The sequence below is a fragment of the Leucoraja erinacea genome, unplaced genomic scaffold (assembly GCF_028641065.1).
Source record: "Leucoraja erinacea ecotype New England unplaced genomic scaffold, Leri_hhj_1 Leri_1545S, whole genome shotgun sequence".
NCBI classification, from domain to species: Eukaryota; Metazoa; Chordata; class Chondrichthyes; order Rajiformes; family Rajidae; genus Leucoraja; species Leucoraja erinaceus.
Window position 1 is genome coordinate 15,034 of NW_026575831.1, and position 14,862 is coordinate 29,895.

The 14,862-nt window shown below is 45.6% G+C and overlaps 1 protein-coding gene across 1 annotated transcript; it reads right to left on the minus strand.

Annotated features, from left to right (window-relative positions):
* Positions 1-1,497: 1,497 nt before the first annotated feature.
* On the minus strand, positions 1,498-5,037 carry LOC129715956 (zinc finger protein 239-like). Its single transcript, XM_055665843.1, has one exon. It carries the CDS (start codon positions 4,962-4,964, stop codon positions 3,900-3,902), a length of 1,065 nt encoding a protein of 354 aa, XP_055521818.1. The 5' UTR covers positions 4,965-5,037; the 3' UTR covers positions 1,498-3,899.
* Positions 5,038-14,862: the final 9,825 nt, after the last annotated feature.

Genomic DNA, 14,862 nt, shown 5'->3' on the forward strand with positions numbered 1-14,862 from the left:
TTATTGTCGAAACAACCGATGTGAGAGAGAAACGTGAATCAACATCAGGACCTGTAGACTTATCCACTTTTACAAGACACACAGCCACATAAAATAAAAATGTAACATACACCACAGTGGAATCCACATTCCTCACTGTGATGGAAGGTAATAAAGTTCAATCACCTTCCTCGTTTGTTCACCTGTGGTCGGGGCTGTTGAACCCTCCGCAGTCGCCGCTGCCGACGGTCCGATGTCCGAAGCCGTCGAGTCGGGATGATGGAAACTCCGGCGTCGGGAAGGATTGGAACATTCCGCAGCATGGAGCTCCCGAGTCGGCCTCTTCTTACCGGAGACCGCGGGCTTCACGGTGTTAAAGTCCACAGGCCCCGAGGTTGGAGCTCCTCACGGGCGATCCTCGACAAAGGAGAAAAATCGCATCTCCGTCGAGGTAAGTGACTGAAAAAAAGTTTCCCACAATTCCCCCCGCACCCCCCAATGTAAAAAAAACCCATGAAACACTAAAACATCCTTTTAAAACATGCTTAAAATAGGGAAGCGGTGACTCCGGATTAATCCTGACGCCTTTCACCAGCGAGAAGAAGACAGAGGAATGACGAAGAGATGGCCCACGAGGGAGAGGGGGGATGTCCGTTTAATTTGGAGAATTCAATGTTCATGTCATTGGGCTGTAAGCTATGAGGTGCTGTCCCTCCAGTTTGTGTGTCACCTCACTCTGGCAATGGAGGAGGCCCAGGACAGAAAGACCAGTGTGGGAATGGGAAGGGGAGTTAAAATGGTTGGCAACCGGGAGATCCAGCAGGCCTTGGTGGACCGAGCGCAAGTGTAGGGTGTAATGCACGCCTAGTCTAGATACAAGGAACAGCAGATGCTGGTTTACAAAAAGAGACACAATCTCCTGGAGTAACTTGCACCTCTGGAGAACATGGACAGGCAACATTCTAGGTCAGGACCCTTCTTCACACTGCTTGGTGTGGGGGGTGGAGAAAGTTGGAAAGGAGAGGTGGGAGTGGTCGCCTTATATTCCCTTCCTCTACAGATGCCGCCTGACCCACTGAGTTCCTCCACCGCTTTAGAAACTTATAAAATTCTTAGGGGGTTAGAAACATAGAAAATAGGTGCAGGAGTAGGTCATTCGGCCCTTCGAGCCAGCACCGCCATTCAATATGATCATGGCTGATCATCCAACTCAGTATCCTGTACCTGCCTTCTCTCCATACCCCCTGATCCCTTTAGCCACAAGGGCCACATCTAACTCCTTCTTAAATATAGCCAATGAACTGGCTGGATGCAGGCTAGAACAGGCTAGATGCAGGAAGATTATTCCCGATGTTGGGGAAGTCCAGAACAAGGGGTCACAGTTTAAGAATAATAATATACAATACAATACGGTTTATTTGTCACATTGCACATAAGTGCAAGTGAAATGAATATGTCAGCAGCGGGATAAGGGGGAAATCTTTTAGGACCGAGATGAAGAAAACATTTTTCACATCTCTGAATCTTGAATAAACTTTATTAATCCCCAAGGGGAAATTCTGATGTCCTTGCAGCACACTAATAAAAAATACAACAAAGTATTCATGAAGAAATTCAACACCAAACATAAAACATCCCCCCAGTGATTCCCACTGTGGGGGAAGGCACAAAGTTCAGTCCCCATCCTCTTGTCCACCCAAAGTCGGGCCTATTGAGGCCTCCACAGTCGCCGCCACGGCGCCCGATGTTCTCGCCGGGTGATGGTACTCCGGCGTCGGGAGAATCCCCAGCGGCTTGAGGTGCCAGGAACGGCCACCTTCCCAACGGAGCCCGCGGCTTCCAAGCCAACCTAACCGCGCCGGACGGAGCTCCACACACTGGCGATCTCTGCGAGAGATCCCAGGCTCCGGGATGTAAAGTTCAGCGTCGCAGCTGGCCGCTCCGCAGAACCGCGGCTCACCGATGATGTTTTCGGCAGTCCCAGCATACTGGAGTTCCAGCGCGGCGACCCAGGAAAGGCATCGCCCGCTCCACGACAGCGCTCCAGCGCCGCGCCGCCGCCAAAGCCGATGTTCTGCGCCGCCACCAAAGCCGATGTTCTGGGCAGGCCCCTCAGGAAAACGTCGCTCCAGGACCCGCTGTTAGGCCGCGAGGACGGGTCGAAGACGCTGCTCGGAGGAAGGCAACCCCTCCGACCAGGTAGGGACTTGGAAAAGCAGTTTCCCCCTCCCCCCCACCACCCCCCACACATAAAAAGATTAGACCCCCTGACTGTACACTAAACAAACTAAAAATAACAAAAAAGAAGGGGAAAAAAACGGACAGCTGCAGGACAGGCAGCCGTTCAGGACAGCGCCTCCTCTGAAACTGACCCACTGAGTTACTCCAGCACTCTGGAATTCTCTGCCACAGAAGGTAGTTGAGACCAGTTCATTGGCTATATTTAAGAGGGGAGTTAGATGTGGCCCTTCAGTGGGTATGGAGAGAAGGCAGGTACAGGATACGGAGTTGGATGATCAGCCATGAGAATATTGAATGGCGGTGCAGGCTCGAAGGGCCGAATCGCCTACTCCTGCACATATTGTCTATGTTTCCATGAATGGACAGACGACGTTTTGAGTCAGGACCTTTCTTCAGACTGATTGGAGAGGGTGGGGGGAGGAAGCTGGAAAAGAGAGATGGGGGCTGGACAAAGCCTGGCAAGTGATAGGTGGATACAAAATGCTGGAGTAACTCAGCGGGACGGGCAGCATCTCTAGAGAGAAGGAATGGGTGATGTTTCAGGTTGAGACCCTTCTTCAGAAGTGATAGGTGGATATGGGTGAGGGAGACACAAGGAACTGCAGAAGCTGCCGGAGGAGGTAGTTGAGGCTGGGACTATCCCAACGTTTAAGAAACAGTTATAGACAGGTACATAGATAGGCCAAGTTTGGAGGGATATGGACCAAATGCAGGCAGGTGGGACTAGTGTAGCCGGGACATGTTGGTCGGTGTGGGCAAGTTGGGCCGAAGGTCCTGTTTCCACACTGTATCACTCTATGTTTATAACACAAAGTGCTGGAGTAACTCAGCGGGTCAGGCAGCATCTGTGGAGAACATGGATAGGTGACGTGTCACAGAGTGCTGGAGTAACTCAGTGGGTCAGGCAGCATCTGTGGAGAACATGGATAGGTGACATTTCGGGTCGGGACCCTTCTTCAGACTGACACTATGTTGACAGATGAGGGGGTGATCGGCAGATGAGTGAAGTAAGTGACAGAGGCGAGGGAAAATAAGGAGATAAAAGGATGTGAGATAAGGAGAGAGGAATGTATATGTGCAGCTTTAAGGGACATTGGTCAGGTAGCATTTGGAGTATTGCATACAGTTCTGGTCACTCCATTACAGGACTGATGTGGAGGCTTTGGGGAAGGTGCAGAGATGGTTAACCAGAATGGTTTAAAAACAAGGAACTGCAGATGCTGGTTTACAAAAAAGGACACAAAACGCTGGAGTAACTCAGCGGGACAGGCAGCATCTCTGGAGAGAAGGACTGGGTGACATTTCGGGTCGAGACTGAGGAGGGTCTCGACCAGAAACGTTACCCATTCCTTCCAGCATTTTGTGTTTACCTAAACAGCGCCTATCTATCCACGTGGCGGTGTGCCAGCAGGCTGGAGGAGCGGGCAAAGGCCTTGCCACAGAGCGGGCAGGTGAAGGGGCGCTGGCCGGTGTGGACTCGCCGGTGCTCCAGCAGGTGGTCAAGGCGGGTGAAGCCCTTACCACAGGACGGGCAGGGGAAGGGACGCTCACCGCTGTGGGTACGCCGGTGCTGCCACAGGCTGGACATGCGGGTGAAACCCTTGCCACACTCAGCGCACACAAAGGGTCTCTCTCCGGTGTGTATCCGCTGGTGCTCCCGCAGCCCCCATGCTCTCTTGTCACAGTGGGAGCAGCTGCTCGCCGACGTGGGCCCGCTGGTGCTGCCGCAACCCCCGCGAGCTGTCAAACGACTCACCACAGTACGGGCAGTCGTAGGGCTGGCCACTGGTGTGCACATGCTGGTGAGACAGGGCGTGGGAGGCCATGGCAAAGCGCTCTCCACACACCGGGCTGGGGACGGGACGGTCGCCGGCGTGCACCCGCTGGTGGGACAGCAGCCGGGTGGAGCAGGTGAAGCCCTTGCCACACTGGGCGCAGGTGTAGGGGCGCTCGCCAGTGTGGGTGCGCTGGTGCTTCAGCAGGTGCTGGACTGGATGAAGCCCTTGCCGCACTGGGCACAGGTGTAGGGGCGCTCGCCGGTGTGGGTGCGCTGGTGCTCCAGCAGGTTGCTGGATCTCGGTGAAGCCCTTGCCGCACTGGGCACAGGTGTAGGGGCGCTCGCCGGTGTGGGTGCGCTGGTGCTCCAGCAGGCTGCTGGATCTGGTGAAGCCCTTGCCGCACTGGGCGCAGGTGTAGGGGCGCTCGCCGGTGTGGGTGCGCTGGTGCATCAGCAGGCTGCTGGACTGGGTGAAGCACTTGCCGCACTGGGCACAGGTGTAGGGGCGCTCGCCGGTGTGGGTGCGCTGGTGCTTCAGCAGGGTGTCGGACTGGGTGAATCCCTTGCCGCACTGGGTACAGGTGTACGGGCGCTCGCCAGTGTGCGTGCGCTGGTGCTTCAGCAGGCTGCTGGACTGGGTGTAGCCCTTGCCGCAGTCGCTGCAGATGTAAGGGCGCTCCGCAGTGTGCAGGCGCCAGTGCACCTTCAGGTCCTTGGGCGACTTGAAGCATTTGCCGCAGTCGGAGCAGGTGAAGGGCCGCTCACTGCTGTGTACGTACTGGTGCTCCCGCAACCGCGACAACTGTGTAAAGCTCTTGCCGTATGTGGAGCAGCCATGGGGCCTCTTGCCCGTGTGAATCCGTCGGTGTGCCTCCAGGACAATGGCCGTCTTGAAACTCTTTTTGCACTCCGAGCAGACGAAGGGGTGTACTCCCATGTTTCGCTTCTCCATGTTGTGCCCCGTCATGTGGTCCTCCACCGAAGCTCAGCCCCTCGAAGCTCAGCCCGCACACCGAGCAGATGGGGGGCTCACCGGCACCCTCAATCCCTCACGTCCCTCTCCGTCCACAGCAACGGCTCCTAAAACCTGCAGGAGGGGAACACAGAGGGTCAACAAGCTGGCAAACAGGACATAGAAAACTTGATTCAAACCCTTGTTGCTGGAATCGATTCTTTATTCTGACAGCGCTGGATAATTCTCTAAACCTTCCAACACAGAGCTAGAAACTCTGGGGCAGGTTGAAAGAACTACAACTTTGGCATAAATGTAACACATTATATAGGTAAAAGACAAGGATAGTACAAAAGGAGTGGCAAACTATTAACCAATCATTATGGTTTACCATACATTTAACTTATTTGCATTAACCAATCAACTAAATCCTTTCCATTGATTGACAACACGTATAGTCACATGATTTTCCCTTTTCCAGCCCCTTTACAACCTTCATCCCCTCTGTGGTTTCTTCAACCTCTTTGCTCAAAATCACTTTATTTCATTAAAGTAAAACCACAGATATAAACTAATTCTCACAGAATACTTCTCAGAATATACACATAATATAGCAATCACACAACACATACATACAAAACATATTTTCACTTTTGGAAAAGAAAGTTATTTCTAAAACTTCCGATTTAAACAAAGTCTAATACTTACAATCGTAATTAAACACAATACACTTCACAATTAATTTCCTTACAACCACTTAGTTAAAATACAGTTACTTATGAATTACAAAGATTAAAGATGAGTTTTACCCCATTCTTACAAAGTGGTAAAGACAAAGTTCTAATCACACAATTCCCACCTCCAAGCTCACAAAGGCCATATACTTGTCACACTTGATAAATTATAATTCCTCCTTCCAAGCTCGGGTCTAGTTTCATTTTGAATTACAACCTCCTACTATCAGTGGAGGAAAGGAATGTAAGGTCTCTTTACGACCCCCCCCACGAATAGCATTCCACACAGCAAATAGAAGATTACTATATGCAGACCCCAATCGTTTGGCTTGGATTAAAACAGAGTTACTTTCTCAGTTTTTTATACACATAAGAAATCCTTTTGCAAAGGTCACACAACCATCATCTATGCCTTATCTTTTATCCCAACATAAACACATCTAAACAGCACAAACCATCTCACAGACTAGTATCTACCCTTGGTGCCTACAATCCAACATAGACAACCATAAATTGCCTTAGATGACACAGCCAAACTCTGAGATGTGTCACAAAGGAAGAAGGATGGTGCCCATGTCATGGAGAAAGATCCCATTAACAACCTCTATTATAAACACCAACCTAAACCAACTACACCTTCTCACAGCATGATTGTTGCTCCAAAGCAATAAAGAATAGATATGCCTATCCAGATCACCCTTTCCATGTTTATGATAAGCCATCTGTTCTCCTGTGTGTGTTCTTTGTTCTTTATTTCTTTGTGGAGGCATGTATTTCTGAAAGCCCCAACTCCAAACCCTTCTCTTGCAACTTAACACAAGATCCTTAAGAACTTATCATTTGAACAATTTTAAAATATATTTCCTCATTCCCTCTTCTGGTCATATTATGACCACTAATAGGATAATAACACAACAGAAATTCATCAGCATTGGCTTATTAGTCATCCAAGTTTATACCTAACCTCAGATGCTTTATAGCCCCCAAAACCCGGACCACGTAGGTCGGCAGGTTGGCTTGTTGACACCAATGCTGTTCCCTACTTCTCTGCTATGCTTCAAACCCTAGCCCTTAGGGTTCTCAACTATTCTAGGCTTCATACCACTAGTCCATCTCCAATTTATTCATTCTAATGCATTTATCTTCTAACAATTCTTTTTCAACCTGCGCATTTATCATCCTTTCAACATCCTCATCCTTCAACATTGGAATTTCTTCTTCTTCTAGATGTTGCAATAATATCTTCTCACCAGTTTCCACATTACCCAAGACTGTCATTAGTCTAGCACTAATACATCTAACAATAGCAATTCGCATGAACAAACATAAAACCACTATTGCTGCTCATATGGCCATACCAATGATCTAATTCTATAACCATATAACAATTACAGCACAGAAACAGGCCATCTCGTCCCTTCTAGTCCCTGCCGAACACTTATTCTCCCCTAGTCCCATCTACCTGTACTCAGACCATAACCCTCCATTCTTTTCCCGTCCATATAGCTATACAATTTATTTTTAAATGATAAAATCGAACCTGCCTCCACCACTTCCACTGGAAGCTCATTCCACACAGCTACCACTCTCTGAGTAAAGAAGTTTCCTCGCATGTTACCCCTAAACTTCTCTGTACTCTCTCTATTTTGTTGACATCCTTCCTATAGTTAGGCGACCAAAATTGTACATTGTGTATCCTCACAACCCTGGTAAGAATGCTCATTGTCACGAGGTAGTGGCAAACAGTTAGCTAGTGGGGCTAAGGACTCATCATTAGGGATGGTGACAGTTTTGACCGGAAATGGCTTCTCATCCTTGACATTTTACTAATCGTTCAGTCCTTCCCCCTTCGGGAGACACTGTAAATAGGTTATTGAACAGATTTCATAGCAGGGTAACACACAGTTTGCCCTTCACCGAATAATTCATTATGGGCTCGTCCAAACATGGTAGAGTCTCTTTCTTCCAATGCCCGTTTTTACTGTCTCTTTTGCTCATGTCCTTTCTTCTGTAACCAAAGATACCTCTAATGCTTCTCGATAGCATAGTCCATCATACAAATGTCCCTTTGCCGAGTTTTCTTCCAAGGGATTCCGTCTGCAGAAAAAGTCAAACTTGCACCCTCGAAACTAATAGGGTAATTCCCACAGGGTGTCGGTTATCTAAGTCTACCTGTCGATCAGGCTGACGCAGTATCCCATTGCAATAGTCAATCTTGGTGACATTTCAGATTCCAAAGGCATCCGGGCCATTGCACTGTACCACATCTCCTTTGCAGAGGTGAAAGATTCTGCTTAATTGTCCCAGGACATATCGTCAAATTTTTCCTTAATTTCCCTCCATCTGTTGTAGCATCAGGATGCAGAGCAGGATGAATCGCCTCATTTTAATCTATCTGGAATAAGCAAAGGCTCACAAAAACTCATTTCCTATCTTAATTAGCTTAAACAACTATTTACTCAATTTAAACGTCCTTCAGTCAGTCAGTCCAGTAATCAGTCGCATATTCTTAACCATATGGCAAAATAAGGTTTCAAAATTAAACTTATAATAATACAACTAAACTTATAATAATACAACTAAACTTATAATGATACAACTCCCAAACAAAGCAGAAATGTAAAAACTAAAAACTCTTGAGTTGAAAATAAAATTACTCTTCTCCCCCCCTTTTGATTGGGCTCCCCAATCAATTTGCAGTGGTGCAGGTGAACCCATGCAGCACGACCCTCGACCTTGGCAGCGGTCGGAGTGGTGAGAATGACCTGGAAGGGACCATCCCAACGTGGGTCCAAGTGCTTACGCGTCCAGTTCCTGATCAGCACATAGCAACCTGGCTCAGTATTAGATGAAACTTTGAGTGCTGGCGCCACACCATATGCAACCCTGACCTGTAAATAAGTAGTTCGCAAAGCACAGGTTAAAGTTAATACATAGGATTTCCGCAGGCGTTATTCTTGCTGTACCAGATGGAGTGGTCTGTATTCTTATTATGCCCATCTTCTATAGTTCTCCATACTATCCAATACACTGTCTTTTTCTGAAAATTTCAGCAAACAATCCAATCAATCCACTTTGAAATCTCAGCTGGATTGTCACATAATACTGTTTGCATCTTAAAAACAGGTAAAATACAACGGATTAAATAAACCCAACAAACTTTCAATTTTTCTGTCAAAGAGGAGTGATCAAATATGTTATATTCCAGTGATTTAGCAAAATATCAATTTAACTCATGATTAACCCATTATCAGTCAGTTGCCTTCTTCCCTGGCTCCATTGATTTATTACCCTTCTCCAACCAGAATGGTTATCTAAACAAACCATTAAAGCTGGTTGTGTTTCAGCAATCAACTTATTTCCCCTTTTAAATTGAGAGGTTAAATTCACAGCCGAGGGTAGCTGTAAAAAAACTTCACCCTCCTGCTTACAGTTTTTTTAAAGCGACACACACCTACACTTATAACATGTGATTTACAACAAATAAAATACTTAACTTCAGCATTAATTCAAAAACATAATGCTACCACACACGAGAGGCGTTTACACTAATTATTCATTTACTAAGAACACAAATAATTACAAAAACATACTTATAACACTGACATCTTTCCAACTCAATGTAGTCCATTTGAAAGGTCTCAAAGGGACCTGCTGGTAAAGGAATCTGGTTCACAGGGCAAGCCTTTACCTGGATTATGCTGCTAGCAAATCAGACATCGCTGGCTGATACGCCGGGACAAGTCAGAAGTTTCAGATGCCACCAGGTCTCTAAAAGCATATCACTTACAGCCTTGGTCCCACAATGAGTTGCAAAGTGTACAAATTCAATAACCCACAACGCAAGCTCGTCAGACCTGCAAGTCTGTCTGGCAGGCGTAACCCATAAGCTAGTGACAGGATCGTACAGACAACCCTGGTCCTGCCACAGCTATTTTACCTTTGCAGGAGCGTCCTCCTGTATTTAAAGTACTTCTTGGATGGTTGGCATTCCTTTTTTCGAGGGAGACTTATTCCTAGTATAATTTTTAGTCTGCCTCATCATGTGGGGCCCAACAATTTGGTGACTCCTAAAAGCTTTCTTAGCCGCATCGTCGGCAAGGCGATTTCCTATATCTCTGGGGTTTTAACCTATAGTATGGACTCTAACTTTGATAACAGCATGCTGACTGGGTAACTGAATGACCTGTAGCAAATTAGAAATCCATTTTTGTGAGATATCACTGTCCCTGAAGAGGTTAGAAACCCCCGATTCTTCCATAATTGTCCATATCAGGAACCACTCCAAAAGCATATTGGCAGTCCGTGTAAATATTTGCAGATAGTTCTTCGGCCAGGGTGCAGGCTCTAGTCAACGCAAATAGTTCGGCTAGCTGGGCTTAGAAGGGAGCCTCAAAAGATGCTGCTTCAATGGTCGTTCCCTCCTGATTAACAATCACATAGCCTGACAACCATTCTCCCTTTTCAACAATGGATGAGCTGCCATCCGTAAACAGGGTAACATCCAGATTTGTTAGCCCATTCAGTCAGGGACAGTCACTGGTGGAAATTCTCTCGTTTCTCTCATCACATATTCGTTTTTACCTTTACCTGGGCTTCACTGTCTCCAATAGGACAGTTTTTCCAAAAGGCTCTCACAGCTCTTGACATGCGGGCTGATGAAGACTCTGACCAGTCCATATTATTGGTTTAAATAGCCATTGCAACGCTGGAAGGCAAACAGTTCATAACCATAGCACAAAACCGTGGCCAGTCATTTCCTTGCTCTTACTGAGTGTCACCTGACTGGTTGCCGTAGATGGGTTTTTTAAACCTTCCCAGAAAATCTTCTGCAGCCTCTCCTTCCCCTGGTTTCATATCCAAAACCTTTGATATATCGATTGGCTGCTGGAGAGTGAGGCACACGGCTGCCAGCATAAGCTGTAATCGATCCTCATTGTTACCTGCCCCTGGGTGCACCACCACTAGGGCTGCATGGTTGTTCTAGGTTAAATGAACCAAGAATCTGGTATACTCAACAGCTGTTAAGACTTGCTGAACTAATACCCATAATTCTCAGGAATCAGCGTGATATACACATATCGTTGTTCTTAAAAATTCAATGAAAGCTTGTGGATTCCGTTTCTTAGGCACTCCCAACAAAATTGTCATCATCTCATGTGGTTTCCACAGCAGGCATACATTATTCATGCCTGTTTCGCCATAATCTTGTTGGTTGGGTGGAGGAGGTATAAGGGCTCTGGGGTTAGGGACCGTTCTGACGGAATATTGGCGCCTGGAAGATGCTTTCTTATTCCATCTATTTCAGCACCTTCCCTTGTTGCTTCTGGGGTGTGGTTTTCTCAGCCAAGTGCTCCCTTTTATAGTCCCAACTGTATGACCTCCTTTCCTCTCGTCCTTCTTGCTCCTGGTCTCTAAACTGTGACCATGTATGCCATGCTACAGAGTCCAAACTGGGGCTTCTCCAATTTTTTTAAATTTTTTTTTTTTTGTGCCTGGGCTTGGTGCACTATCGATTTCTGATCCTGTCCTTGGTTAAATTCCTGTCGCCACTGACTGGGGCTCAGACTTTTCTGATTTTCCCATACCTCCCTTTCGTCTCCCTCTGCTAATTGAAGGCCAACCATTTAAACTGCGCAGTCCCTTTTTCTTTTTAAAACCTTTTTCCTTCTCTCTCTCCTGTCGTTTATTCCTTTCGTGTGCACACTCTCGTCTCATTACCTCAACATTAAATTTATATCTAATTCCTCCTCACGCCAATTTCGCCATAATTCAATCAATTGCATTTCTTTTTATTAATTCTTGGATCTTGATTTTACCATATCTGGATTTCTAGGACCCCCAGAGGCCATTGTTTTCTTACCTCATTTCTGATTTAATGCCCCTGATAATTCTCCGAATTGCTGAGAACTTTCAGGATATTTGCCACATAAAATCTGCAATGGGCTGCTAGAACTCTTGGTGTTATCTAAGTGATTACCCATCTTAATTCACTTATCACAATTAATATATTTATCACACTGATCAGTACTATATTCACAACCAATTTAATCTATACACAGTATTAATATTCTTATAACAATATAATAATTACGTTAACGTTTTACTATTTCTTATTTTCACTGGATCCGAATTCAATTGTTTTTAATTACTTCGCACCATTCCAAATGGTCGAGATTAATTTAGCACTGTCAGTGATTAGCCGACCCTGTTTCCAAATCTTTCTAACTATCTCCTGCCATTCCAAATGGTCAGGATAAATTTAGCACTGTCAGTGTTTAGCTGACCCTGTTTCCAAATCACTATCTCCTGCCATTCCAAATGGTCAGGATAAATTTATCCAGTTCAGCCGGCATTTACCTTTGATCATTCCTAATGACCAAGTTTCTCCATTCCTAATGGAGCATTCCCATCACCTTTGATCATTCCTAATGACCAAGTTTCTCCATTCCTAATGGACGAGTCTGTTCAAAAGTCTATCTTACCAGTCTCCCCATTCCTAATGGACGAGTCTGTTCACCTTTGATCATTCCTAATGACCAATCTTACCAATCAACAAGGTTTGTTAGACTGACCTGATTCTGTCTGGATCCCGTTCAACACAAGAACGAAGGGTCGACTACGCAGCGATATACGGAGAAGAGGAAAACAGAGTGGTGTTTAACTACTCACTTCTGCTTGGCCAATTCCTCTGGTCCAATCAGTGCGCAGTTTAACACTTATTTTCGTTCCTCGTGTTGTCGGTGAACCGTCTGAATCCCACTTCTGACACCAAATGTTAAAATGAGTTCTTTTTGCCAGTCTAATTCAAGAAAACTTGATTCAAACCCTTGTTGCTGGAATCGATTCTTTATTCTGACAGCGCTGGATAATTCTTTAAACCTTCCAACACAGAGTTAGAAACTCTGGGGCAGGTTGAAAGAACTACAACTTTGGCATAAATGTAACACATTATATAGGTAAAAGACAAGGATAGTACAAAAGGAGTGGCAAACTATTAACCAATCATTATGGTTTACCATACATTTAACTTATTTGCATTAACCAATCAACTAAATCCTTTTCATTGATTGACAACACGTATAGTCACATGATTTTCCCTTTTCCAGCCCCTTTACAACCTTCATCCCCTCTGTGGTTTCTTCAACCTCTTTGCTCAAAATCACTTTATTTCATTAAAGTAAAACCACAGATATAAAACTAATTCTCACAGAATACTTCTCAGAATATACACATAATATAGCAATCACACAACACATACATACAAAACATATTTTCACTTTTGGAAAAGAAAGTTATTTCTAAAACTTCCGATTTAAACAAAGTCTAATACTTACAATCGTAATTAAACACAATACACTTCACAATTAATTTCCTTACAACCACTTAGTTAAAATACAGTTACTTATGAATTACAAAGATTAAAGATGAGTTTTACCCCATTCTTACAAAGTGGTAAAGACAAAGTTCTAATCACACAATTCCCACCTCCAAGCTCACAAAGGCCATATACTTGTCACACTTGATAAATTATAATTCCTCCTTCCAAGCTCGGGTCTAGTTTCATTTTGAATTACAACCTCCTACTATCAGTGGAGGAAAGGAATGTAAGGTCTCTTTACGACCCCCCCACGAATAGCATTCCACACAGCAAATAGAAGATTACTATATGCAGACCCCAATCGTTTGGCTTAGATTAAAACAGAGTTACTTTCTCAGTTTTTTATACACATAAGAAATCCTTTTGCAAAGGTCACACAACCATCATCTATGCCTTATCTTTTATCCCAACATAAACACATCTAAACAGCACAAACCATCTCACAGACTAGTATCTACCCTTGGTGCCTACAATCCAACATAGACAATCATAAATCGCCTTAGATGACACAGCCAAACTCTGAGATGTGTCACAAAGGAAGAAGGATGGTGCCCATGTCATGGAGAAAGATCCCATTAACAATCTCTATTATAAACACCAACCTAAACCAACTACACCTTCTCACAGCATGATTGTTGCTCCAAAGCAATAAAGAATAGATATGCCTATCCAGATCACCCTTTCCATGTTATGATAAGCCATCTGTTCTCATGTGTGTGTTCTTTGTTCTTTATTTCTTTGTGGAGGCATGTATTTCTGAAAGCCCCAACTCCAAACCCTTCTCTTGCAACTTAACACAAGATCCTTAAGAACTTATCATTTGAACAATTTTTAAAATATATTTCCTCCTCCGTCCTCCCCACCCCCAAACAACGTGAACCCCCACCAGGCTCCCTACCCCTTGACTCACTTGACCCCTCTCTCTCCCCCCCGTTCCCTGCCCCCCCCCCCCCCAATCATCCCCCTCGGCAACAAACCCACTTCCCCTTGAAACCCTCCCCCCTCCCTTTGCTCCCTGCTTCCCCCCGCTACTCACTTCATCCCTTTTCCAACCCCCAGCTTCTCACCCCCTCCCAACTCTCTCCTGTCACTGACTCTCCCCTTATTCCTGCCCCACTTCGCATCCCCCCCACTCATCTCTCTCTCTTCTCTCACCCCTCCTGACTCTTTCACGCTGCACCCCTCCCCACTCCCTCTCTCTCTCTGACCCTCTCCTCTTATTAGAAACATGTAAAATAGGTGCAGGAGACCATTCGGCCCTTTGAGCCAGCACCGCCATTCATTGTGATCATGGCTGATCGTCCCCTATCAATAACCCGTGCCTGCCTTCTCCCCATATCCCTTGACTCCACTAGCCCCTAGAGCTCTATCTAACTCTCTCTTCATTCCCTCCAGTGATTTGGCCTCCACTGCCCTCTGTGGCAGGGAATTCCACAAATTCACAACTCTCTGGGTGAAAACGTTTTTTCTCACCTCAGTCTTAAATGACCTCCCCTTTATTCTAAGAATGTGTGGCCCCTGGTTCTGGACTCACCGAACATTGGGAACATTTTTCCTGCATCTAGCTTGTCCAGTCGTTTTGTAATTTTATATGTTTCTATAAGATAGCCTCATCCTTCTAAACTCCAGTGAATACAAGCCTAGTCTTTTCAATCTTTCCTCATATGACATGGAAAGACATTCTTGCCATAGGGGGAGTACAGAGAAGGTTCACCAGACTGATTCCTGGGATGGCAGGACTTTCATATGAAGAAAGACTGGATACCCTCGGCTTGTGCACGCTAGAAATTAGAAGATT

Bases quoted from the DNA above. Each gene is read 5' to 3' on its own strand.
- LOC129715956 (XM_055665843.1), bottom strand. From the start codon at position 4,964: ATGACGGGGCACAACATGGAGAAGCGAAACATGGGAGTACACCCCTTC.